This window comes from Anoplopoma fimbria, chromosome 24 (assembly GCF_027596085.1).
Source record: "Anoplopoma fimbria isolate UVic2021 breed Golden Eagle Sablefish chromosome 24, Afim_UVic_2022, whole genome shotgun sequence".
NCBI lineage: Eukaryota > Metazoa > Chordata > Actinopteri > Perciformes > Anoplopomatidae > Anoplopoma > Anoplopoma fimbria.
The window spans coordinates 24,516,156-24,539,431 of NC_072472.1; the positions used below are offsets into that span (position 1 = coordinate 24,516,156).

General features: G+C 40.8%; 2 protein-coding genes across 4 annotated transcripts; both read left to right on the forward strand.

Moving 5' to 3' along the window:
* The first annotated feature begins 583 nt into the window (after positions 1-583).
* Positions 584-3,367, forward strand: c1qbp (complement component 1, q subcomponent binding protein). Its single transcript, XM_054625179.1, has 6 exons — positions 584-952; positions 1,681-1,831; positions 1,930-2,020; positions 2,154-2,249; positions 2,388-2,513; positions 2,635-3,367. Exons 1-6 carry the CDS (start codon positions 700-702, stop codon positions 2,782-2,784), a joined length of 867 nt encoding a protein of 288 aa, XP_054481154.1. The 5' UTR covers positions 584-699; the 3' UTR covers positions 2,785-3,367.
* An 82-nt stretch (positions 3,368-3,449) lies between these two features.
* LOC129113056 (carbohydrate-responsive element-binding protein) lies at positions 3,450-21,333 on the forward strand. Of its 3 annotated transcripts, XM_054625175.1 has the most exons (17): positions 3,450-5,180; positions 6,593-6,699; positions 6,928-7,010; positions 7,193-7,282; positions 8,452-8,493; positions 11,373-11,547; positions 12,189-12,269; positions 16,162-16,313; positions 16,433-17,045; positions 17,148-17,221; positions 17,404-17,668; positions 17,923-18,038; positions 18,177-18,299; positions 18,467-18,594; positions 19,097-19,220; positions 20,484-20,613; positions 20,740-21,333. In XM_054625175.1, the coding sequence occupies exons 1-17, from the start codon at positions 4,828-4,830 to the stop codon at positions 20,901-20,903; spliced, it is 2,820 nt and encodes a 939-aa protein (XP_054481150.1). In that variant the 5' UTR covers positions 3,450-4,827; the 3' UTR covers positions 20,904-21,333. The 3 variants fall into 3 exon arrangements, with proteins under 3 accessions (XP_054481150.1, XP_054481151.1, XP_054481152.1); XM_054625176.1 differs by lacking the exon at positions 8,452-8,493; XM_054625177.1 differs by lacking the exons at positions 3,450-5,180; positions 6,593-6,699; positions 6,928-7,010; positions 7,193-7,282; positions 8,452-8,493 and adding an exon at positions 8,523-10,981.
* The last annotated feature ends 1,943 nt before the right edge of the window (positions 21,334-23,276 follow it).

Genomic DNA, 23,276 nt, shown 5'->3' on the forward strand with positions numbered 1-23,276 from the left:
ATGCAAAATGTTATGAAGTTATACTTTACTCAATACTAATTGTTACTATGATCTAATATCAAAGGGAGCGTTTTACTGATTAGTTTTATTTGGACAACCTTTTTGTTCATGTTTTGCTGTCATGGGTTAGTTGTTGGGTAAACAGCACCATCTTCTGGCAGCAGTGCGTCATGTCTAAATGATGCAACTGATGCACCGCATTACCCTGACAAATAACTTTACTTAGAATGATGCAATCCCTTCCTCCAGGATGTCATGTCCACTATAGCAACGACACCCATTTAAAAAACAATAATATTTATCTGTTCTGTCAACTCTGGTGGACACCTGCAGAGAAATGTGTGATGTACCCATATCATAGGGGGACATATCACATGTGGCCACAGGGGGCGCTGTAGGCAGTTTGTGAAATACCTTTGCCTTTAAAAAATTTTTTTATTATTATTATTATTTATTGAATAAATTAAGACCACTTATTCATATATATAACTGTGGTCGTATTTGAGATTTTCTTTAATCACAGGAAATCATATAATCTATTTATTTTGCTTTCTAAGTATCACTTCCGGTTCAGAGGTCATAGTTAAGAAAGGTCAATGCGTCCTTCCACACGTGTGTTCTGTGAGCTTCCACAGGCAGTGACGGGGAGCTAGCCGGCCGGTGTGTGCTGTCAGGACGTGTTTATTCGTATTTACAGTCATGTTAAAGTCCTTAGTCCGAGCGGTGGGAGCCGCTGTCCGCGTCTCTTCAGCCTCCACGTCCACAGGCCGAGCTCTGCCGCTCAGCTGCCCGACTCTGTGCACCCCAAGCTCGGCAACAACTCGGCCCTTCACCCGGTCTCTCTGGATGCTGAATAGCAAAGGAGCCTCGTCGGGGTACAGGCCCAAACTGTTCAGCTCAAAGGTGTTGAATCCCTCGGTGTCTTGTGGATGTGGAGGACTGCACACAGAAGGTAACATTTGATGTAGTAGTTATTAAATATTAACCTCTATGGTGAGAGAGAAACACGTTATAGAGCTGTCTAGAGAAAACCTGAATTCATGAATTTTCTAATTTCTAAAGACACTTAAACACAACACTAGCCTGTCCGAGATGAAGTCAGCAGTCTCATCTACGACCTACAATGAAACCCCTCACTGTGACAGTTACGTTAGCATTCACCTTGAAACATTGTACAGCTATTCTCACCAGAATAAGTAAACAGATAACGTTATAACTAGATAAAAAAAGAGTAAGTTAGGCACAAAGAAGTCATATCTGATTGTAGTATGCGTTGACACGTGAAAAAGCCTGGTGAGTATCCAGGTTGAAGTTTAAATGCATCTTTTAGAAGTACTCATTGATATAAGCATTTGCATTGACACAGTCAAATTTGATAAATTAGTATTAAATAAAATAAAAAAAATATATATATATACTGAAGCATAGTAGCATTGTTTTTACTGTGTGATAGCGACTCATTATGAAAGACTTGCAATGCATAAGATAATATCAGGAGGAAAAGCAGTGCATTAAAGTTTTCAGAGGGGGATAAGTGCTCTCTAGATCAAGAGAACCTCATAGAAACATGGGTAGATTGTTTGTAGATTGACGGGAAGGTTACCTTGCAAGCTTTCTGCATTCCTCTACAATTTTTTTTCCCCCATAATTATACAACCTGTTATACCTTTTTTAAAACAGGCGACAAAGCATTTGGCTCTTTCCTGTCCGATGAAATCAAAGAAGAGATGAAAATCCAGAAAACTAAAAACCTCCCTAAGATGTCTGGAGGATGGGAGCTGGAGATGAACGGCACGGAGGCCAAACTCACGAGGAATGTTGCTGGAGAAAAGTGAGGCTTGTTGCATCCGTGATGATCCAATCCTTGTTGACACGTGGGCACGATATTAAGATGTTGATCTGTTTTCTTTTTTTTTTTTTTTTTTACAGAATCACTGTCACATTCAATGTCAACAACAGCATTCCTCCTAACTTTGAGGAAGAGGCAGAGCAAGGACAGCAGAAATCAGCAGATGAAGAGGTGAGTTATAACAACCCTGTTGGTTTAAAATGTATCTGAAATGTAAGCAGTCACGACTGGATAATAGTGTTTAAAACACAAAATGATGGAAGTCTGTTGGCATTAAAATATGACTATTATAATGTCTTCACAGGCAGATATTGTGTCAACACCCAACTTTGTTGTTGAAGTAACAAAACAGGCTTCAAAACATTCCCTTGTGTTTGACTGCCATTTCCCCGAAGACGAGGTAAGCATGCAGACTGCATTCGTTGACACAGACGTCACCGTGTCACGACGTATAATATTTGACAGCAGCAGCATGTCTCTAACCTTTCAGTCTGACAGTTTGAGTTGAATAGAAAAAACTGGATATGCATTTTTACAGATGAGTCACGGTGAAGGAGAGGAGGAGAGCGACATCTTTGCCATCCGCGAGGTCAGCTTCCAGCCGGAGGGAGACACAGACTGGAAGGAGACCAGCTACACGCTCAACACAGACTCTCTGGACTGGGTGAGATTTGAGGCCTTAAACAACAAAATATAATACACATAACAGTTAATGAAGCTGATGATGGCTGCATTTAACAGGAGTCCTTTTTATTAGTAATAACTTCATCGCTGTTGTTTTTCAGGCCCTGTACGACCACCTGATGGACTTCCTGGCTGACCGAGGGGTCGACAACACCTTTGCCGACGAGCTGATGGAGCTGAGCACCGCCGCCGAGCACCAAGAGTACATCAAGTTCCTGGAAGACCTCCAAGGCTTTGTCAAATGTAACTAATGTTAAATAGAAGCTAAAACTAACTTTTCTTCAATGCACATCCCGGCAAAGTTGGAGGTGTGCTAATCCAGTGATGTTGCGAGAGACTGATGATCACTTGCTTTATTGTATGTGACATGTTGCCAGCAGTTGTCACATTTGGCTACAAATGTGTTCTCTGTATTAAAATGTTACTTTATATTCTGTAAGTTAAATGAGTTTAAATTAAATATACAAAGTTCGTAAATTATGCAGGTCATGACTGTCCATCCTTGTTCCCGTCTTAACTGGAGCAGTTCGATATGCTCCAGTCAGTACTTTTGAATATCCTAGAGCCAATAAAGGGACTTTTTGGTCAAGGTGTAAACTCAACAAAACTCCATAAAATGAAAAGGTTTACAGAATCAATCATCACTTAAACGTGTGTGACAACATCTGGTTTTACACCTTCAGTCTGCCTTTAGCTGGCTTTGTAAGGAAGTTCATGTTGACTAATGTTGATTTGACTCTGTCAGACTGTAAAATGTGAAGTCTAAATATGAATGGCATGAAAGTATGTCTTCCGAGTATGTAAGAACAGTGTCCAATAAAAGTTTGATAATAATGGATGATTTTGTTCAATCAATCAGACATTTTAAATGCCGTAGTGGCCAAACTACATTTATTATTACAAATCAAAGTGCTAAAACATATTTACGCTCGCATAATTAACAGTTTTATCCTCTGGTATTCAGGCCAGCATTAAACTAAGTCTAAGCTAAAGTAAAAGATGAATATCTGCAGATGTTAAAACACTGAAGACAGGCCAGTATGTTCTCTGAATGTTCAATTTGTAATATTTATTTTTTAATCCTGGCTAAGAGTAAACGGGAAAGAATAAGTAGCACCCCACACAAATATAATATAGACTTTTCATGTTAAGATGTCATGCTTCTGCGCTGGAGACAGCCGTGTCCTGAAGTCATTATGTTTTCAGGTTGTCCATCTGTCCTATTCTACTGAGTGCAACCTCTCTGTATAATATAGGTGGAATTTCTTCAAATTTGACTCTAACGTCCTCTCTGAGTAGATTCTGGAGGTCAAAGGTCAAGGTCACTGTGTCCTCACAAAACACATTTTTTGGTTTTACTCAAAAATTCACATGCAAATTGTGACAACATTTGACACAAATGTCTAATGTGATAAAATTATGACATTTTATATCCAAAGGTTAAAAAAATAAATCACATTTGGTTGGATACTAAATTGGAGGTCCTGGTCTTGGTTGTCCCCTTTGAACAGTGGTAATTATATCGAACGTTTGTGCTGCCGGGTTGGAGATGTGTCTAAGGCATCCACGTTTACACATTAAAGACATTTTGTAATAGACTGGAAGATTTTCACTTGATTTGAAATAAGTCAAGTCTCATATTAAGGTTAGATAAAGTTAGGAATATGCTTTTAAACAGAGCGAGGACTGTGGATTTTGTCCCCCATCACTTACATTGGAAACACATTTGTAACGGATGTCTAATGGCCAGTATGAACAGAGAAATATTCACCTCAAGCAATCCCTATTAGTACTTATGGGCACCTGACTGTTGTTTAGGATGGACTTACATTTGTCAGCCTATCCTTCAAGTACTTGATGAATATGCCAAGTTACTTATTACATATTTGAAATGTAATGATATTATAGATACAGTAAAAATAACTGCTTTATTATAAGATTATAATAAAATAAGTTACTGTTTGAATTTATTTTGGCCTATTTCATTCAAACAGGCCAACCTGAAATACAACACAGTAATAATAAGATCAAAATATTTCAGAACATAATAATAATGCTATTGGTCCATTAATAATACCCGTCTTCAGTGATTGGTGGTGAGGAGGACTTTACCTCTAGAGGAGGTTGACACACACAGTTCTCCTCTCTGACCCAGAGGTGCACACACTGTCCCGGCTGTGTGGAGGACAGATGAGGGGCCTCGGTGCTGCTTCTCCAGGAGCCGGCTGAGTGTGTAGCAGACGGAGCAGACGGAGGAGTCAGCTGAGGGGAGGGTTCAACAGTCAGTCGACACCATGTTGGGCAGAGGGAGAGCGTGTCCGGCCGGTCGGGGCCAGCGGCTCCACAACTCCTCGGACTCTGACTCGGACCCGGAGAGCGGACCCGTCCGGGTGGTGCTCGGAACCGGGCCGGCCGTGGGCTCCTTCCCGGGCAGCCAGGTGATCCACAGCGGACACTTCATGGTGTCGTCCCCGCACAGAGACTCCGGGCCCCGGGGGAGGAAGAGCGGCGGTTCCGTGAGGTACGACTTCGACACGGTGAACAGGACCTGGTGCCAGACGTACCGGTACGGCCCTCTGAGCTCCGGGAGCCTGAGCATCGACCCCACGCTGACCCGCCTGTTCGACTGCATGTCCCTGGCCTACAGGTGCGTCCCTTCCTCCCTTTAGCTGCTCTCATAAGAAGTCTAGAACCCCTTTATGTCAGACATCATACATTATGTGTAGAAAGTGAGATCTTAGAAAGCATTTTCATATTGTATTCAAGTATTAAATAAGTTAATTCACTTTAAATAGGAGTTATGTCCTCGGCCCTGCAGTTATCTCCCTCTGTAGTTCTTCATTTACATTTGGTTTATAATACAAACTGCCCACTGTGACCACTAAAAACACAACCTTCAAATATCTGTGTTTCAACAACTTTTTAAAAACTGATAGTTAACCTGCAGATGTGTTGGAGGAGGGATTTCACTGTCTCTTGTGCAACAGACCGGGAAATCTTCACTGACACTGAAAGCTGGACTTTGATTCTAGTTGGCAGCTCTGGAAAAGATTACAGTGTAACTGAGGGAAAGGAGATACGACCCTGAAACCATGCTTAGAATATGTGTTTATTGTTATAATAACATGTAAAACAGACACGTAAACACCCAAATGTGCATTCGTTACTTAAACCTGCTTTTTTTTGTTTTTTGATTTGAAAGAAGTGTGCTTGAGAGACTTCAGTCCTTTTTGTTGACAACTTATTCCAACTTCAAAAGAGTTGCCATCAACCTTTGGCCTAAAGAAGACATTTTTTTGCCAGTTTTTTTTATAGTTTGATGAAAGTTGCTCAATAAAACCAGAGCCAGGGGTCATAACCAGTACAACAGACCACAATACTTACATTTTTATGAAAGGCTTTGCACATTAAGGACACAAAGAACTTAAAAAATATAAACTCTGCACGCTGTTTCTTAAATTTTATTTATTCTTATTGAGTGTTATATGTTAAGTACATAGAATATATGTACTATATATATATATATATATATATATATATATATATATATATATATATATATATATATGTGTGAGAAGTAGATGTGTCAAGTAGATTTGCTGTGCTGCACAGTATTTTTCATTTACCAGACTGGTGTTAATTGGTCCTTTGTCGTCGCCAGTGATAATGCTGTCTCTGGGGGTTCGGAGTGTGTGACCTGTCGCTCCATTAAAAGCATGTTGAAAATTATTCCCCATGCTTCCTAGCAACTCCCAGAGCACCTCACATCAGGAGGCCTCTTCTCAGCACTCAGCAGGCTGAGCAAAGTTAAAACAAAAGTGCAAACAGGCTGACAGTGTTCCGCTGAATAAGCTGATTAAGCTGATTAAGCACTATTAGTCAAAACCTGGACAGGTTTCTAACAGGGGCAAGGTGGTGAAGTTACTGATTATTTTCCACTTTATTTTAAGAGGTTCTGTCCCTTTCTCAGTATTTTTTAAAGCTGTGCATTGAATTTTGCCCATTTCTCATTTTAATGAATTGCATATTTTCAGATTGATTGTGTGTTTTGTTTTGTAGCGGTAAGATAGTCTCCCCTAAGTGGAAGTCTTTTAAGGGTCTGCGGTTGCTGTGGAGGGATAAGATTCGTCTGAACAATGCCATCTGGAGAGCCTGGTTCATTCAGTGTGAGTCCACCACTCTTCACCTCCTCTCCACTGCTAATGAACAAGGGCATCGCTGTCAAACGCAACAGAAGTCACTTGACAAGAAGTCAAAAGCTAAGAACAAATTAATGATGAGACATAAATGAGGAGTTGAAACATGAAGACACCGTAGTAAATACATTTATTTTTCTTCCTGTTCAAACAGCTAGAAACGTGTTGAAGTTGTTGCTCTGTGTGTGCTTTGTTTAGATGTGGAGAAGCGGAAGAGCTCGGTGTGTGGGTTCGTCACACCGCTGGAGGGCTCGGAGGCCGATTCACATCGGAAACCTGAGGTGAGTGATTTGTGTCACAGGGGAATGTATTTTTAATTGTATCGGCCTGTTCAAGCACAAACCGATCTTCTTTTTTCAACTGCACATTATTCCAAATTCAGTTAATAAAACATTTGTATTTATACTCTGATGAGTTTGGCATTTTTAGTCTTATGCTTGGTATTTCTGCATTATGTCAACAGGCAATTGTGTTAGAGGGCAGCTACTGGAAGCGAAGGATTGAGGTGGTGATCAAGGAGTATCACAAGTGGAGGATTTACTATAAGAAGAGGGTGAGCACTTGTTTTTTATAGAACACATATTTTATCTGTTGTATATTTTTAGCTGTAAATATTTAAACTTAGAGGCACTGTTCACCCCAAAATCAAAAATACATATTTTTCCTTTTACCTGTAGCACACTATTTATCAATCTAGATTGTTTTTGCGCGAGTTGCCTAGTTCTGGAGATATCGGCTGTAAAGATGTCTGCCTTCTCTCCAGTATAATGGGACTAGATGTAACTCGGTTTGTGATGCTAAAATTGCCAAAAGATACATTTTGAGAAATCATGACCCTTCTGTATTTCTGATTTTGGGTTGAGGTCTCCCTTTAAGTTCAGGGGTCACCGAGCCTTTGCTGCTGCAGCCAGTAGACTGTTGTGCAGTTCCCCTCCCTATCAGATCTGCCCCTCCATTGACTCTTTCTAGTCAAAGCTCAACAAATACTTTTATTCAGTAGCGTTTTAATCCTTCTGGTGTAGCTGATTTTTGGTTAGACTGATGATACATTTTGTTGAGACATTCATGGTCCCCAGAGGACAAACCCTAATGTCCTTAGCGACTTCCTTACTTTCCCGCTAGAGCCATGTGCTGGATGACGTTTGTAGTTCAGTGTCATATCTTGGCCTTATTGGATGGATAGCCACAAAAATTCCTACATATATTCAAGGTCTCAAGAGGATATATTCTGATGACTTAAGGAGATGCAGGAGATCCCATGACATTTCTATTAGTGTCACTAGCAGGTCATACTTATCCTAACAAAACATCTTTAAACCAATAACTAGATGGATAACAACAAGGCTTTGAATACATTTTCAGGGTTCCCGCATGATATATCCTAATAACTTTGGTGGTCCCATGACTTTTTCTCTCGAGCCACCATGAGTTACACATTTGTGGTTTTGAGTGAAATGTCTCAACAGGTACTGGGTAGATTTCCATGACCCTTGGGACAGACATTGATTCACGTTCCCCTCATGATGGATTGTAATGACTTCAGGTCAAAAATATAATCTGTCCAATACTGTCTAGTGACATTCCCATCAGCCTCAGCTGCACTTTATGTTCAGTGCTAAATAGCAAATGGGGAACATGGTAAATAGTATGTCAGCAATCTGTAGACTCTTAATCTTGTTATCAAGTCAAACTTCACGATGTTTCTTTTCTTTTCTTTTGCAGCTTCAGAAAAAGAAGGATGATATTCTATCAATGCTACAAGAGGTTTGACAGAACCCTGTTTAAATATTATTCGGTAACTTTCTGTACGCTTTGGACCAACACCAGGCTAATATCGATTTTGACCCCTAAAAACCTGAATTTGGCTGTCTGTCCCAGGCTTCCACATGTGTGAGTTGGCGAAAGTCCTCCGTGCGGCTATTTTTAGGACGTGGATCTAGCCTCCCTCAATTGATTGGAGAGGCAAAAAGGAAATTAAATAAAAGAAGAAAAAAAAATAGAAACAGAAACGTGCGTCATGGCCCCGGCATATGTAGCAAATGGACATGTATTGATTGCAAGCAGAGACGCCCCTCCGGCTTCATCTTTATTCAAGTGAAATAGCTGCCGAACTTAATGTCACTTAATCAAATCTGACCTACTTCCAGCAGCGCTTTGTAAATGGTGAGCGGGCTGAGCAGCAGCGAGTGTGACGGCGACGTCACTGCGACTCAAACAAACAAAAGATCAGGAGGACGGCAGCAGAGGGAGGGAGCCTGGGGGAAGCACCTCATTCATGATAGTATTCACATGAGAATTTGTGACATGTGACTTGCCCTCGCTGTCTCATCCCACTACTGCCTCTTTCACCTTAGACTTCATCGTCCTTAGATTTACTGTGTCATTGGAAGCCAAGGTATTAACTCAGGTCAAAGATAATATTTGTCTGTCCTTCTGTCTGTCTGTCTGTCTCTCTGGAGCCCAAACTGTTGACGTGATGTGTGGCACTTCAAAAGGCACATATCAATACCCGGTTGACAGGTCAAAGATCACTTAACCAGGTTTTTTTATGCTCTGTGTTCCCAAAGCGTTATCTCTCCTTTCTCCTAACAGATTACATCCAGAGACTAGGAAAAACACCACAATAAAACCCAGGGTTTGTTTTTGTAAACCTTAAAATGATTACATACTATACTGTCATTCCTCGTATTAAAACTAAGTCAATCAGAGAGAAACTAAGTCCTGCCAAGTTACCAAATCAATTCATAAATAAAGACAGGGAAGCTGGCCAATGATTTGGATAAGGACCAATAAGTTCATTACTTTAAAGTTGAAGCACTCACCTAAAGTCAGCTTTAGACTATTCATTTTACATTTTAGGACTATGTCTTGCTACTTTTTTCTGAAAGCTTTTAAAAACAATTACCTGAAAAATATAGATGCTGTCAAGTTGAATCCAAATGTAAGTATTTAGGTTGAAAAGGTTTTGAAAACAAATAATTCCAGTGGCTTTAAAGAGTACAAATAGTACTGAGCTTCGTCGGTGTTATGATTATTTGGGGGTCCTTTGAAGGATTTCTTCCCTGTAAGGGGTCCCTGGACCCCAAAACATTGACCCCTGGTACAACCTATGAGAAGTCTGTTCTTTGATTTAGATATAATATTACCATAGTTTTTTAGGTACAAAAGTCCACCTCAGACTGAAATATCTCAACAACTATATTGGATGGATCGCCCTAGTCCCTATAGATGATCAATTCTAGTGACGTTGATGATCCACAGCTTTTCCTCTAGTTTCTCTAATTTCAATTAGGCAAATTATGACATTGCCTTTAAACTCTTCTGTAAATGTGATTAGTTTGAATTAGCAAAAATGATCAGGCTTTTATGCGAAGATGGTGAACGATTGTAACGGTGATTGTAAATATTACATGCTAAACTTTTTGCTGTGAGCATATTAGCATGCTGATGTTTGCATTTAGCTCAAAGCACCTCTGTGCTAAAGAACAGTCTTGTAGAGTCAATAATGTATCGTCGACACCAGTCTTTATGTGTGGGGGCCCTTATCTTATCTTACGCTCTATATGTGAGAAGAAATAGGTTCACTCAAGACAAAATTTGGTCCCTGCGTATGTCATTTTAATTTCATCTCATTATTTATTATATTATTTCTGCACATTTTATTTATTTTCCATTTGTTGCTGGAGACACCTATAAAAAGAAAAAGTAAATAATGCCCATCGGAAGTGACGGAAATATGAACGTATAGTTTCTTCTTTTGCCGAGGCTGAGGCAGCAGCCGTTAGTCTTGGTTGGGGGCCTCGGGCCTTGCTGTCTGCTCGCACGTGAGTGTGGCCGCCAGAATTAGGTCGGGGGACAAAAGGCTGCCGCTCTTATTGAAATGGTGAGACGTGAAAATAACGAAATGAACAAAGCCGACATAATGACAACCTCTTAGAGGCTAGTGTTTTTGAACAATATGTCAAAAGTGCTTTTTCATCATGCACTACTCACACACACACGTACACGACAATCTTACTTCTTTCTACCTGCACACACATGTACTCTGGCTCAAAATAAACAAATCGAGGGGTAAATGAATAAATTATAAGTAGGGATGTCGTGTAGACGTAATCAAAACAGTTTCCGGCTCAATCTGGGCTTCCCTATAAATGTGGCGTCAGAGTTAGAAGTGGAGGGTAAAGACAAGACAAGGGAGAAGCAAAGCAGCTCAAACAGAGGGGACAAGGACCGGTCTGCAGCTTCATCTTCTGTGAGTGTTTTACTGGGAAGACAATGGGCATTATATGTTGCATGTCTAGAAATTAGATGTGATAGTGGAGGACATATAACTGCTGTATATGTTTTATTTTGTGTAAGTGGATGTAAATTATATTTAAGCGAGTTGGTATTGTCATATTTTTAAGGGCTACTAATTTTGCACAATTAAAAAACTTTAGCTTTAGCTGGTGTAAAATTTCCTTTTCACACTTTTACACACACCAAATGCTGCACATGTACAGATGGGTGCCATGACCAAATTCCATCAATGCATCACTTTGCCTTTTCAGTCCTATTTGTAGGGAGCCCTCTGATGGATAGTTCAGTGATTGAATTGTCACTAGAAGTTGATCCTGTTTGGATCTCTTGCTGTTGTGCTCCAGGGTCAGATCTGCCAGGCCAAGCTGGAGAAGTGGTCCAATCAGATGTACCAGGAGCCCGAGGCCGCGCCGGTGGAGGTCCACATGTTCGACCTGGACTGCCTCCTGTCCGACATCTCCGACACCCTGTTCACCATGACACAGAAACCGTGTCCCTGGGCCGGCGACCGTCACGATAGTGAGTAGTCATCACATTTTCAGAGTGACTGGCAGCCATGACTAAAATGACTGTGGACAACTAGTGGCATTTGAGCTGCATGATGACATCAAAACATGTCTTCATTTTCACTAGGCATTTATCATTTGGAGGCATTGTTTGGCTGAAAAATAGATTCCATGGTCTACTTTATTTAAAATGTTTTTAATCAAATAACTCATGAAATCTAGTAGCTTTATGTCATCTCCACCACGAACAGGAACCTAGAGGACAGACTTAAGGTTAGATCAACTATGTAGTATGTATGTATGTATGATATGTCATGTTATATAGTGAGAGGTATTCAACTTTCTGACAGTTTGAATTGTTGAATTTTTGTACAATTGTTTCTGTCTTCTCACTGGTTTGACATGGACATGGAAATGTGACATACTTTCTACTTTCTTCATACTCTCGGGGCTTTAATATTTTGCCTCAGTGTTGTCATTTGGCGCAGCTGATGGGTCACATGGGTCCACCAAAGGAACCCACCCTGCGAATAAGGAAATGCCCTATGATGAAAGAAAGAAAGCACACACAACAAGGCAGACACACTAACAGATGCATTCACTCACATTTCTCTCTCTCTCTCATGTCTGATATGATGTTCTCTTGGTCCTCAGTGTACACCAGCAATGCTGATATAATCCAGCCAGGCCTGACTCCGCTGCAGCCCAACCTGGATGATTTCATGGATATACCAGGTACTCTCTACTACTGTCTGTCTGTCTGTCTGTCTGTCTGTCTGTCTGTCTGTCTGTCTGTCTGTCTGTCTGTCTGTCTGTCTGTCTGTCTGTCCGTTGGATCTTAACATGTTGTCATAGTGTTTTTATTGTCATTAAACATTAACTTTAATGAAAGTTCAGTGTCTACATTTCTGACAAACTACAATATGCAGCACTCATCCTGATTCAAATTTCGCCCACTCAGACACAATGCAAAATAGAAGTATTCTAGTAGAAAAGTCTTTAAAGCTGAATTTAACATTTAATTGAGAAATGACATTTAGGATGTGTTGTTGATTCGTCAAAAAAGAAAAAGTTCTTAAGGGACACTCCTTTGTTTATATGCTGTGTCTGCAGTATTGTTCCTCAGAGGTTAGAGGAGGGTCAAAGGCAGGGTTGAGCGAGGAGAATGGGGAAGTGGAAGAGGATGTATTTAACCTCAACCCTTGGCTCTGGCTGTTGGCCAGGGAATAAAGGGATGGACTGGGAGATGGTGTGCGAGAATTTACGATTATTAACTAAAGCGTCTATGATCAATATTTTCATAATAACGATCAATAGCAGGCAGCTGTTTTCAGCCAACAAGCTCTGATAAACACATTGTACACTAGAATCTCAGCACCAAACAGTAGACAGACACTGTTGGGGAACAGCTGATGATGATAGTGGAGCATTTACCGGCTGAAGAGCCAGATATTTATTGCTGCATATCTTGGCGTGTTTCCGCCACCTGTAGGTCAGTGTAATAGTTTGACACCATTGGTTTGACATGTCCTCATGTACGACACAAACAAAACGGGGAGACACCAGGCGGAAATTGAAAAATGAAGCCGATGCATAAGTGCCTTAAACCTAATGGCCATCAGGGGGCGACTCCTCCTGTGTTGCAGAAAGAAGCATGATGTATAGAAGTCTATGAGAAAGTGACCCTACTTCTCACTTGATTTTTTTTTATGGTTCTTCAATACAGCATGATGTTCACTTAGTAAATTATGGTTCCATTTCGAGTAAAATAATAAATACAGAAGGCTACGCTTTCGGGCTGGGCGACCTTGTGTCCCTTGCTACCTTGTTAGTCTGGGAGTTGTCCATGTTTTTGTCTTAGAACTTTAACCCTTTCACAGTGTGTTTTAAATTAATTTCGGTTGAGCTTAACTCCACCCTCTTGTATCACATCTGGTCCAAAAAAAAAAAGATGGTAACGGCCAAAATGCCAAACTCAGGGCTTCAAAACTGTAGTCCACAAACCAGTTTGTTGCTCACCGTGACCTGCTTATAGAAAAACAGCTAGCACCACCAGAGGTCAAACACTTTAGGTGGATCCTTTAAAAGGTCTAGTATAGTAAAAAGTATAGTAAGTATACATTACATTACATTACAGTCATTTAGCAGACGCTTTTATCCCAAGCGACTTACAATAAGTGCATTCAACATAGGTATTCAAGAGAACTACTAGTCACCAGAAGTCATCAGTGCATCTCCTTTCTTAAACAAGCATCTAAAAGCATAAACCAGAGCAAAAGTACAGTGCAGAAACAAACTAATACGAATGCAATAAGTGCTAAGCAGAGGGCTCAGGGTAGTATTTCTTGAAGAGGTGAGTTTTCAGCCTGTGCCGAAAGATGGGCAGCGACTCTGCTGTCCTGACGTCAGTGGGGAGTTCATTCCACCACTGTGGGGCAGGGACCTCTGAGTGACAGGGTAACCAATCGCTCCGAGGCAGCAGAGCGAAGTGGTCGGGCGGGGGTGTATGGCTTGACCAAGTATACTTCTATATAAACCCAGGACCAAATGTTGCGGAAACAGTTTAATTAAATTGTAGGTTTAAAGAAAATGTGACTAAATCTGTTTTGTTTTGACATAATTCATTCTCTAACTGCTGACTCCTGAGTCCTTTTTTCTAAATGAATACTTGACAATGAATCTTCCCTCAGAAGTGTGAGAGGCAGGGAAAGTTTTACGCCCAGGGCAACTCTGCAAACAGCTAGCCCCGCAGGGAGACACAGAGAGCTGATGAGCAGGTCGCAGTTTAGCTCCTCACTGCGGGGCACAGTGTCTGCGGTTGTTTCGGCCTTTGTGATGCTTTTCGGTGAAGCAATCCAGCGGTGGCCCTGTGGCTACAAGTCAGCCTTTGTAACCCACAGACAACCAGTGCTACTGCTGGAACACGTATGTGTAGCTGTTTGTCCTAACAGCGTTGGCGGGGATCTTGAGGGATCAGCTGTCCGCCTCTCTGCTGGTCACAAGATCCAGGGAGCTGGTGAGTGTCAGTCAGAGCGACACGGTTCAATCTATGTAGAGGGCTTCTCTGAAATGGAAATACGGAGGATTTTTCTTAGGCATGCCATTGGTTTCTCTTCACTGAGGTGAAAACAGACAGACTGGTATGTATTTCCAGATTTGCCTTGTGCCTACAGATCTTGTGTAATGCTTTATTCCTAATACCGGATGTGTTCACAATAGCTCCAGTAAGCGGAAAACAAAGTTATTTTGACTGAAGCAAGTGAGTTTATATTTGTCTCCTCGACTAGTCTAAAAGCTGGTTTGAAATTGGTGCCGTGAGATGTGAAGAAACAGTTTTAATCACAGGTGGCAGCTTGGCACATTCAGTTGCCAGCACGACTCCAAAATATGTGATCTGGCAGATACGCCGCAAATACCTGGAATGACCAACCACACTCGATGGTGACTCGCTCTGTGATGTTTGGCTCTGTGTTTTTATTTTCTGTTTTGTTCCTGAAATGTGATATCAAACTGCAGACTGACAGTTATAATTCCAGGCTTCTTCCAGCCACATCTGTTAAAGAAGAAAAGCATTGTGTGCATGCGGTGTCGTGTAAATTGTGATGGCAAAAGATAACATACCAGATTATCTTTTCATTTTTTCATCAGAGTGCTTCATAAGCGGATCCTTTTGTCTAGATTGGTAGAGAGTGCACTCAAGGCTTAAAAATACAGATCTCCACCACTGATGTAGAAAAGAATGAGAAGAAGAGAGGGGAGACCTTCTGGCGCTGCTGCAGTGTTTATAGTATATGTGCATGCAAATATAGGTACTGACATATAATTATCATTATGATTATAATTGATTATTATTAAATAGTGGAATTTATTTTCCACCTTATGTTATGCATTCTATGTATTCTTTTTCTTTCTATTTTTGTTTTTATATAATGGTATCAAATGGGGTTTATTTTTCATAAATTATGACATTATATCCCTATATCTTTTATCAGTCTGTGTCTATTTCCCCTTATTGCAAATAACTTTTTGCTGCATTTTTTTTATATATGCCATACAAATATTCTTTTTCTTTCTATTTTTGTTTTTATATAATGGTATCAAATGGGGTTTATTTTTCATAAATTATGACATTATATCCCTATCTTTTATCAGTCTGTGTCTATTTCCCCTTATTGCATAATGCCATACAAATACATAATTGGTGCATTCTAATAATAATGACACTATAATGATAATAACAAGAATCACAACAATTGCTGAATTTTTATATATAAGGTTACATACAAATAAATAAATTATATAATTATGACACTATAATAAAATTATAATAACAAAAACAACAATACTTATAATAAAATGTGATTATTATTATTATTATTATTAGATTTCCATTAAAAGACAAAATTTTCTCCTGATCTTTTATGGAGTTTAGTTAAATAAAAATGTTTCTTGAACTATTTACATGTCTGTATTGTATAAAATGCCATAGCTTTGTATTTAATGCCATAACTTGTGCATGTGTTGCGCCGTCAAAGCTTGATTTTGCAGTTAATTTAACCGTACTATTACATTTGATGCTTTGGGATCGTTCCTTCATATTGGCAGTCTGTATGTGTGTTTTTCTCAGATATCTTTATGAACTTCCGGGGCCAGCCCACCGAGCAGACTGCTTTTGCTGACTGTGGCTATTTCGAGAGTTCGCCCAGCATAGCGTTCGCTCCGCTTCCCTCCTCTGTGGCGACGAGTCCTCAGCTACTGGTCGACACCCAGCTGTCTCAGGTACTGCTGGTGTAAACGACTGCTCCTTCTTTCGACATGTATTGCTGCAGAATTACTTCATTAGCAACTGATGGTGCTATTGTTTAATCAGTAAAGTTGATTATGTCCTTATCCTCTAGCCCAACCTGTCGTCTGACAGTTTGCCTCAGCCCTCCTCATCCAATACCCGGCCAGACCAGACCAGTCCGGGCCAGGATTGCAGTGAATACCACACATCTAGCATCATATCGGGCGACATGCCCTACGGACATCAATCATACTCCGATCCTGCTGTTTCTATAGCATTCACCACCAGCATCGAGCAGCCAGTCTCTTCAAGTATCCCCTTTCTGTACCCGCTGCCATGCCACAAGTTTGGTTACTACACAACCACCAGCATGACCCCCACAGTCATCACTCACACCGCCTCCACCATGGGGGCCCAGGGCCCCATGCACCAGGCTCCTGGTTACCCTCACACAGGGGACACATACTCCCAGACCCCCTGCCACTCGCTCAGTTACCAGGAGGCCGTGTCCGACCCGGTCCACGCAGCGCTGCCCTCCGGCACCGCGGCCCACTGCTTCTCTGTCCCGGAGCAGCTGGCCGTCACGGGGGTCAGAGGGAAGCACAAGCAAAAGACAGGAGGAGTGAAAACGGTCGGTCCCTCTGCGGCGCCAGCTAACCCCCCGTCCACTGCTCCTACACACACTAGCTGCCTGGCTAAGCTGCTCTCCTCCAGCGCCCGTGAACGTGAGTCTATTCTGTCTGTGGTTCTATCTTTAACAACAGTTATTTATCTGAAAAAAAGAGTGAGAAAATATACAAACTCTTGTTTTTTTTGTGTGCTTTCAGGGAAGCCACCGCTAGGATTTGATACTTCTCTAGTGACGGCCAAAGGTCAGAGGTCATCATCGCCCAGCTCCTCGGTGAGCCTGTCCTTTAGTATCACAAGAGCAGCAGTACATTTTTCACAAATGACAAATAAGTTTGAATTTCTGGTCTGAGTTTTGGAACATTTTGTTCATAAGAGGTATAACAAGGATCTATAATATGCTTTAGTAAAATGGTTTTGTATTATATATGGTTAACTCATTGTGTTATTTTGCAGTCAAGCAGCAGCAGCACGCATGTGGGAGGAGCTTTATCCCAGTTGCAGCACGGAGCCGGTTGGCCGGCAGTGTTGACGCCTCTGCACAGCCAGAGTGCCCCCCTGGGTCACAGCGCACCCCACGCCAGCACCTCCAGAGGGTTGGCTGTGTCTGCCCTGCTTACCCACAGCTCCAACACACACACCGGCTCCACCCTCCTCATTCCCAAGACCGAGAAACTGTCTCCTGTCCAGCTCTACGGCGCCGACAGGAGCAGCCTAACAGGTATGCAGAGGGAAAATAAAACATAAATTAATTAAATAAAAAAGTAAATAATACAAAGGTAAATATCTGCCAAATTTTATCAGTGAATTAGTGTCTACATTTATTTTTTATATTAGCCTAGTATATTTAATGGCATATTAATTAATTTATCAAGTAATTTATTTATTTTTAGCAGCTGTCTTCCTCAATAGTAGAGCTCACATAATTTTCCCATGAATATAATGATTAGATATTATGTTCTGTCTTTCTTTTAGTTCATTTTCCAGGACATACAGGCCAAACGTCACCGCCAAACCCTTTGGATAAAACCTCCAACCCCGAGTCTCCACACTCATGCTTCTCAGGACACGGAAAGATAGAATCAAGTAAGGTAGGACTGGGGACCCACTTTCATTTCATTTTTATATCTATGATTTTATAGTAAAGTATAAATAAAAAAAAACCCAGCACGTCAATCGTTGTGTGAAATGTGATGTGCATATTTCTACATTGCATACGTTATCTGCAGCAAACAGAGACCAGGAGGATAACTCACATCTCGGCTGAGCAGAAGAGGCGCTTCAACATCAAACTGGGTTTTGACACGTTACATAACCTGGTGACAACACTCAGCTCTCAGCCAAGCATAAAGGTACTGTGAACAGACGTGCAGCTGCATTAGAGATAGATCTGATGAGAGGAGGGAGCATCACAAAAGTTTATCTGGAAAACTATTTGTAAATACAGCAAAAAATATTGAATATTTGTGCATAGTTGTGGCAGTGACATGCCGTGATCCCTCTTTTTCTGCTGACACAGATCAGCAAAGCCACCACACTGCAGAAGACTGCCGAGTACATCAGCAAGATGCAGCAGGAGAGAGCTCAGCTGCACGAGGAGGCTCAGAGACTCAGAGAGGAGATCCAGCTCCTGAACTCTGCCGTCAAGTGAGAGTTTTAGCCATGCTTGACTTCCCCAGTGTGTGTGTGTGTGTGTGTGTGTGTGTGTGTGTGTGTGTGTGTGTGTGTGTGTGTGTGTGTGTGTGTGTGTGTGTGTGTGTGTGTGTGTGTGTGTGTGTGTGTGTGTGTGTGTGAATGTGTGCAGGCATGGGGATGTATTCACATCTATTAGGGCTGGGTGGATATATATTTTTTTATATTATATCAGGGTGACATTAGAATTGAATTTAAAGGACTTATTTTGAACTGTGGATTTTGTCCCTCCACCACTTCCACTGGAAGCACATTTGGAAGTGACTTCTTTAGGGTCAGTATGAAAAGTAGGAATGATCACAGCAAGTAACAACTGTTTCCGTGTACATTTTGGTACCTGACTATTGATTTAAGACAGACTTTAAACCTGTTCTTTACTATCACATGTTGGTATTTCCCTCCTAATACAAATATGCACTGCACTGCTTTGTTGACTCTGCGATTTCTCTTAACGCAGCGCGTGCCAGCAGCAGCTGCCGGCCACCGGTGTGCCCATCACACGGCAGCGCTTTGACCACATGAGGCAGAAGTTCAAAGAGTACGTCCAGGCACAGACGCTGCAAGACTGGAAGTTTTGGATCGTATCTTTTGTGAATGTAACTCTGACCAGAGGTTAACTAAAAACATCTCGCTGCCACAAACACACAAAAAAAAGGAATTTTCTTACTCTGCACAACAAAAAAAGGAATGTGACTAAAATATAATCAGGTGTTTGATACTGAATGTAATCATCTATTCTTGTGTGGGGTTCTTATGTGTCAGTACTTTTCAGTAGTTTGGCTGCAGCATCAACCAGCCTCTTCAGACCGAAGAAGACAGTTTTGTTTTGTTCCCTAAACCTTTTCTTTGAATTCGAATGAACTAATTACACAGAGAATTATGCCAGTCTGGAAGGAAACAGAGAAGGATGTCTGTTTTTAAAGTAAATCAGGGAAATAGAGATTTAACTTTAGTTAATAAACAAATGGTAAGAAACCAAAACCTGGACTTTGTACAGATGTAAGTATGCTTATGTAGTTTTAATTCATACAAAGCACATTCTTCATCTGGGGTATCTCAGTGTAATCAGGCATATAAAATAAATGCATGCGTGTTGCAAATGATAGTTGCATAAAAAAAGTAATATAAACCCATAACTCTTTCATCATTGATCACCCAATCTGCTGCCCTTATCTTGGAGGCAAGATAAAAGGGTTAGATTACCATTTTATCATCTTTGTTTGTTGCACAAATGCACCTTCAGGGTGTTTCCTCAGCATTAATATAGAAGTATTTTCTATGGTCCCTAAAGAGATGTGCATTTATCTAACTGCTGATATAATGCGTTCAAAACATAAAGTTCTGCAAGAGGATCTTTTCTCTTTACGCAGAGTCAAGATAGATGCATTTACTGAATATTTGACTACTTATTTTCTTGCCTTTCCATAGACAGTGCTATTCAACAATTAAAATTGACTTATTCAGTTTTTTGTCGATCCTACTAACAAATCTGATTATCTCTGTGCCACAGAGCTTTATAGGTTAAAACTATAGAAAAGCATAGAATAGAAAATACTTTATAATTTTACTGTTTTGCACGCAAAACAGTAAAATCTTTGATTTTAGCATGCAAAATCTTCTATTAAAAAAAGTTGAAAATAGTCCCCCAAAAGATACCCTATCTACTAGTGACATTTGCTGAAATAAAAATACAGCTTCTGTTTTAAATGTATTTTCTGGGGGGCGAAACAATGAACTTTTTATTTTGGGCGAGCTGTTCCTTTAATATCAAATAAGTAACGTTAGGACAACAAGAACTTTAGTATGTCACATTTAAATGACATCTTTCCTCAACCCAGCGTCAGTTCAGTATAATCATCGAGCCGCTGTTCGAGTCCTATAATGGAATGGTGTCCACTGCCAGCGTGGAGGACTTGTGTCGATCCACTCTGTCCTGGCTGGACCAGCACTGTTCCCTGCCTGCCCTAAGACCCAGTGAGTGAAGTAAAACTTGTAATCTCAACATAGATCTAAACCCATTATCTTACTCCGTATGATCGTCAAAGTACCTTCACACTGGCTATAATCTGTGTTTGTCGTCTCCCTGCGTGTCCCCCTCAGTGGTTCTCAGTTCACTCCGTATCCTGAGTACCACCACGGCCATCCTAACAGACCCCAGTGTATTGCCGGAGCAGGCCACCCTCGCCGTTACCCAGGGCAACCCCGCTGCTGCCCTGGACCACTCCTTACAGCCCGCCACTCGGGACAATATACACCGCATGTGACCGAGACGATGGCCTCAACTGGAATCCACCACAAGTCAGAGGAGAGCCTGTGGGATGGTTTAAAAAGACTTGATGCTCATCTCCCAGACTTTTAATAATGTATAGCCACATTCCAAATAAAACTCACGGCTGCAATAACAATGTACTCCAGTACACCCATTAAAAAAAACCACATCTGATTTATGCTTAAATTCTCGTAAAAGCATAACATACTTGTATTATACACTACACATTATTTTTCAGCCTCAAAATGTTTCTTTGTTAAAGCAAAAGTTCAGATGATGTTCAGTCACTGTGAAAAGCTTAAATTTCTGTTTAAATACTTTGGTAACATGAGCTGACTGCATTTATTCTCAATTCCTTTAACATCCCAGGTTGTCTTTTTTGTGTAAAATATATTGTCTCTGATTACTGACATTTTCTCGGTACAATATGTTTTACTGCATCTCATACTTATCTCACGCTGTATTGGGTATCACACACCAGTGCTAGTATAAAGTAAGAGAAAATAAGTAGCTTTAGTAGGCAGGGGTTATTTCAGAATATTAAGTTAAGTGGTTCACAAAGAAATGGAGTTTGAGTTTTGACTTTTCATTGTAGGGCTACATCTGTTACTTATAACAGATGGTTCTGTTCTATTCAACTTGCCCATTGAACAGTGACAGGCCCAATCCCGATCTCTACACGTACTGACTCACAGACTTTGAGGCCGTGGGGGTTTAGGGCTGTCCCACTGTCAAATCATCAAGTGTTTGAGGGCTCTCCCAGATATTTGGAGCCCTTTATGAACCCTTTCCATAAATCTGCATTTCTTCAGACTTTGCCAAAGGGAATTACTCAAAATTCATGTGACGTTAAACGCAGGATTACCACTGGAAGCATAGAGATGTAAAGAAAGGTAACAAAGAGGACTGCAAATAGGTGATCAGCCTGGTAAATAACATTTACTCAGAAACGTTAGGATTAAAGATAGAACATAAAAACACATGGAATTGGAGAAATGGAAGCAGAGATTATATGACACAGATTTATTCATCAAACATTTCATTTTGTCATTGAAGCTGTTCTGACAAAAAGAGAAAAATAGAATATTTGAAATGACCTCCCATCTTGTGAGGAAAGAGCCTGGAAGACGTTCAAAACAGGGAGTAAAAAGTTAAAAGAAATATCAACAATTGCACATAACGATATGTTGCACCAAAGTGCTGTCCAATTAGTATTTACAGCATTTCAAGCCCACAGTCTCTCACACTCAACCATTTAACCATGTGACGTCAGTCAAACCCTGAAGGTTCAGGGTTTGAGACCTTATGGGGGACATTGGGATTGGGCTACTGTGAACAAGCATTCACAAAACTAGGAGCCTGGAACTGCAGCTAAATGGAATCCAGCCATCATTAGCTTGATTACTATTGTGTACACCTGTGAGATGTGCATTTATCTAACTGCTGATATAATGCGTTCAAAACATAAAGTTCTGCAAGAGGATCTTTTCTCTTTACGCAGAGTCAAGATAGATGCATTTACTGAATATTTGACTACTTATTTTCTTGCCTTTCCATAGACAGTGCTATTCAACAATTAAAATTGACTTATTCAGTTTTTTGTCGATCCTACTAACAAATCTGATTATAAACGTTAGAAACGTCTTCCGAGAAAGAAGCCGGTTTGGGGATATGCCTTCCAAATGATAATATAGTAAGTGAACCACTGTAGCACTTACTATATTCGGATTAGTCTGTTGCAATTATTGTTTTCGTAGTAATCTGCCTCTGCACTGTACTTTTGCTCTGGTTTATGCTTTAAGATGCTTGTTTAAGAAAGGAGATGCACTGATGACTTCTGGTGACTAGTAGTTCTCTTGAATACCTATGTTGAACACACTTCCTGTAAGTCGCTTTGGATAAAAGCGTCTGCTACATGACTGTAATGTAAATGGAATCCAGCCATCATTAGCTTGATTACTATTGTGTACACCTGTGCAACATGTCGAAACGTCTTCCGAGAAAGAAGCCGGTTTGGGGATATTACATTACATTACATTATAGTCATGTAGCAGACGCTTTTCTCCAGAGCGACTTACAGTCAGTAGTATGTTACATATCATTCACCCATTCACACACTGATGACAGGCTACCATCAAGGTGCCACCATCAGACTCTAACTAACATTCATCATCCAGTCCACACCGATGGCCTTCAGGAGCAACTTGGGGTTAAGTGTCTTGCCCAAGGACACATCGACTGCCGAAGCCGGGTATCGAACCACCGACCCTCTGATTGGAGAACTACCTTGCTCTCCACTACGCCACATGCCTTCCAAATGATAATATAGTAAGTGAACCAACCCACTGTTGCCCATGATTAAGACAAT

Coding starts and splice junctions, on each gene's coding strand:
- c1qbp (XM_054625179.1), top strand. CDS start 700: ATGTTAAAGTCCTTAGTCCGAGCGGTGGGAGCCGCTGTCCGCGTCTCT. Junction 953..1,680: donor TGGAGGACTGCACACAGAAG/GTAACATTTGAT, acceptor TTTTTAAAACAG/GCGACAAAGCATTTGGCTCT. Junction 2,514..2,634: donor ACACAGACTCTCTGGACTGG/GTGAGATTTGAG, acceptor GTTGTTTTTCAG/GCCCTGTACGACCACCTGAT.
- LOC129113056 (XM_054625175.1), top strand. CDS start 4,828: ATGTTGGGCAGAGGGAGAGCGTGTCCGGCCGGTCGGGGCCAGCGGCTC. Junction 7,283..8,451: donor GGATTTACTATAAGAAGAGG/GTGAGCACTTGT, acceptor TTTCTTTTGCAG/CTTCAGAAAAAGAAGGATGA. Junction 17,222..17,403: donor CATCATCGCCCAGCTCCTCG/GTGAGCCTGTCC, acceptor GTTATTTTGCAG/TCAAGCAGCAGCAGCACGCA.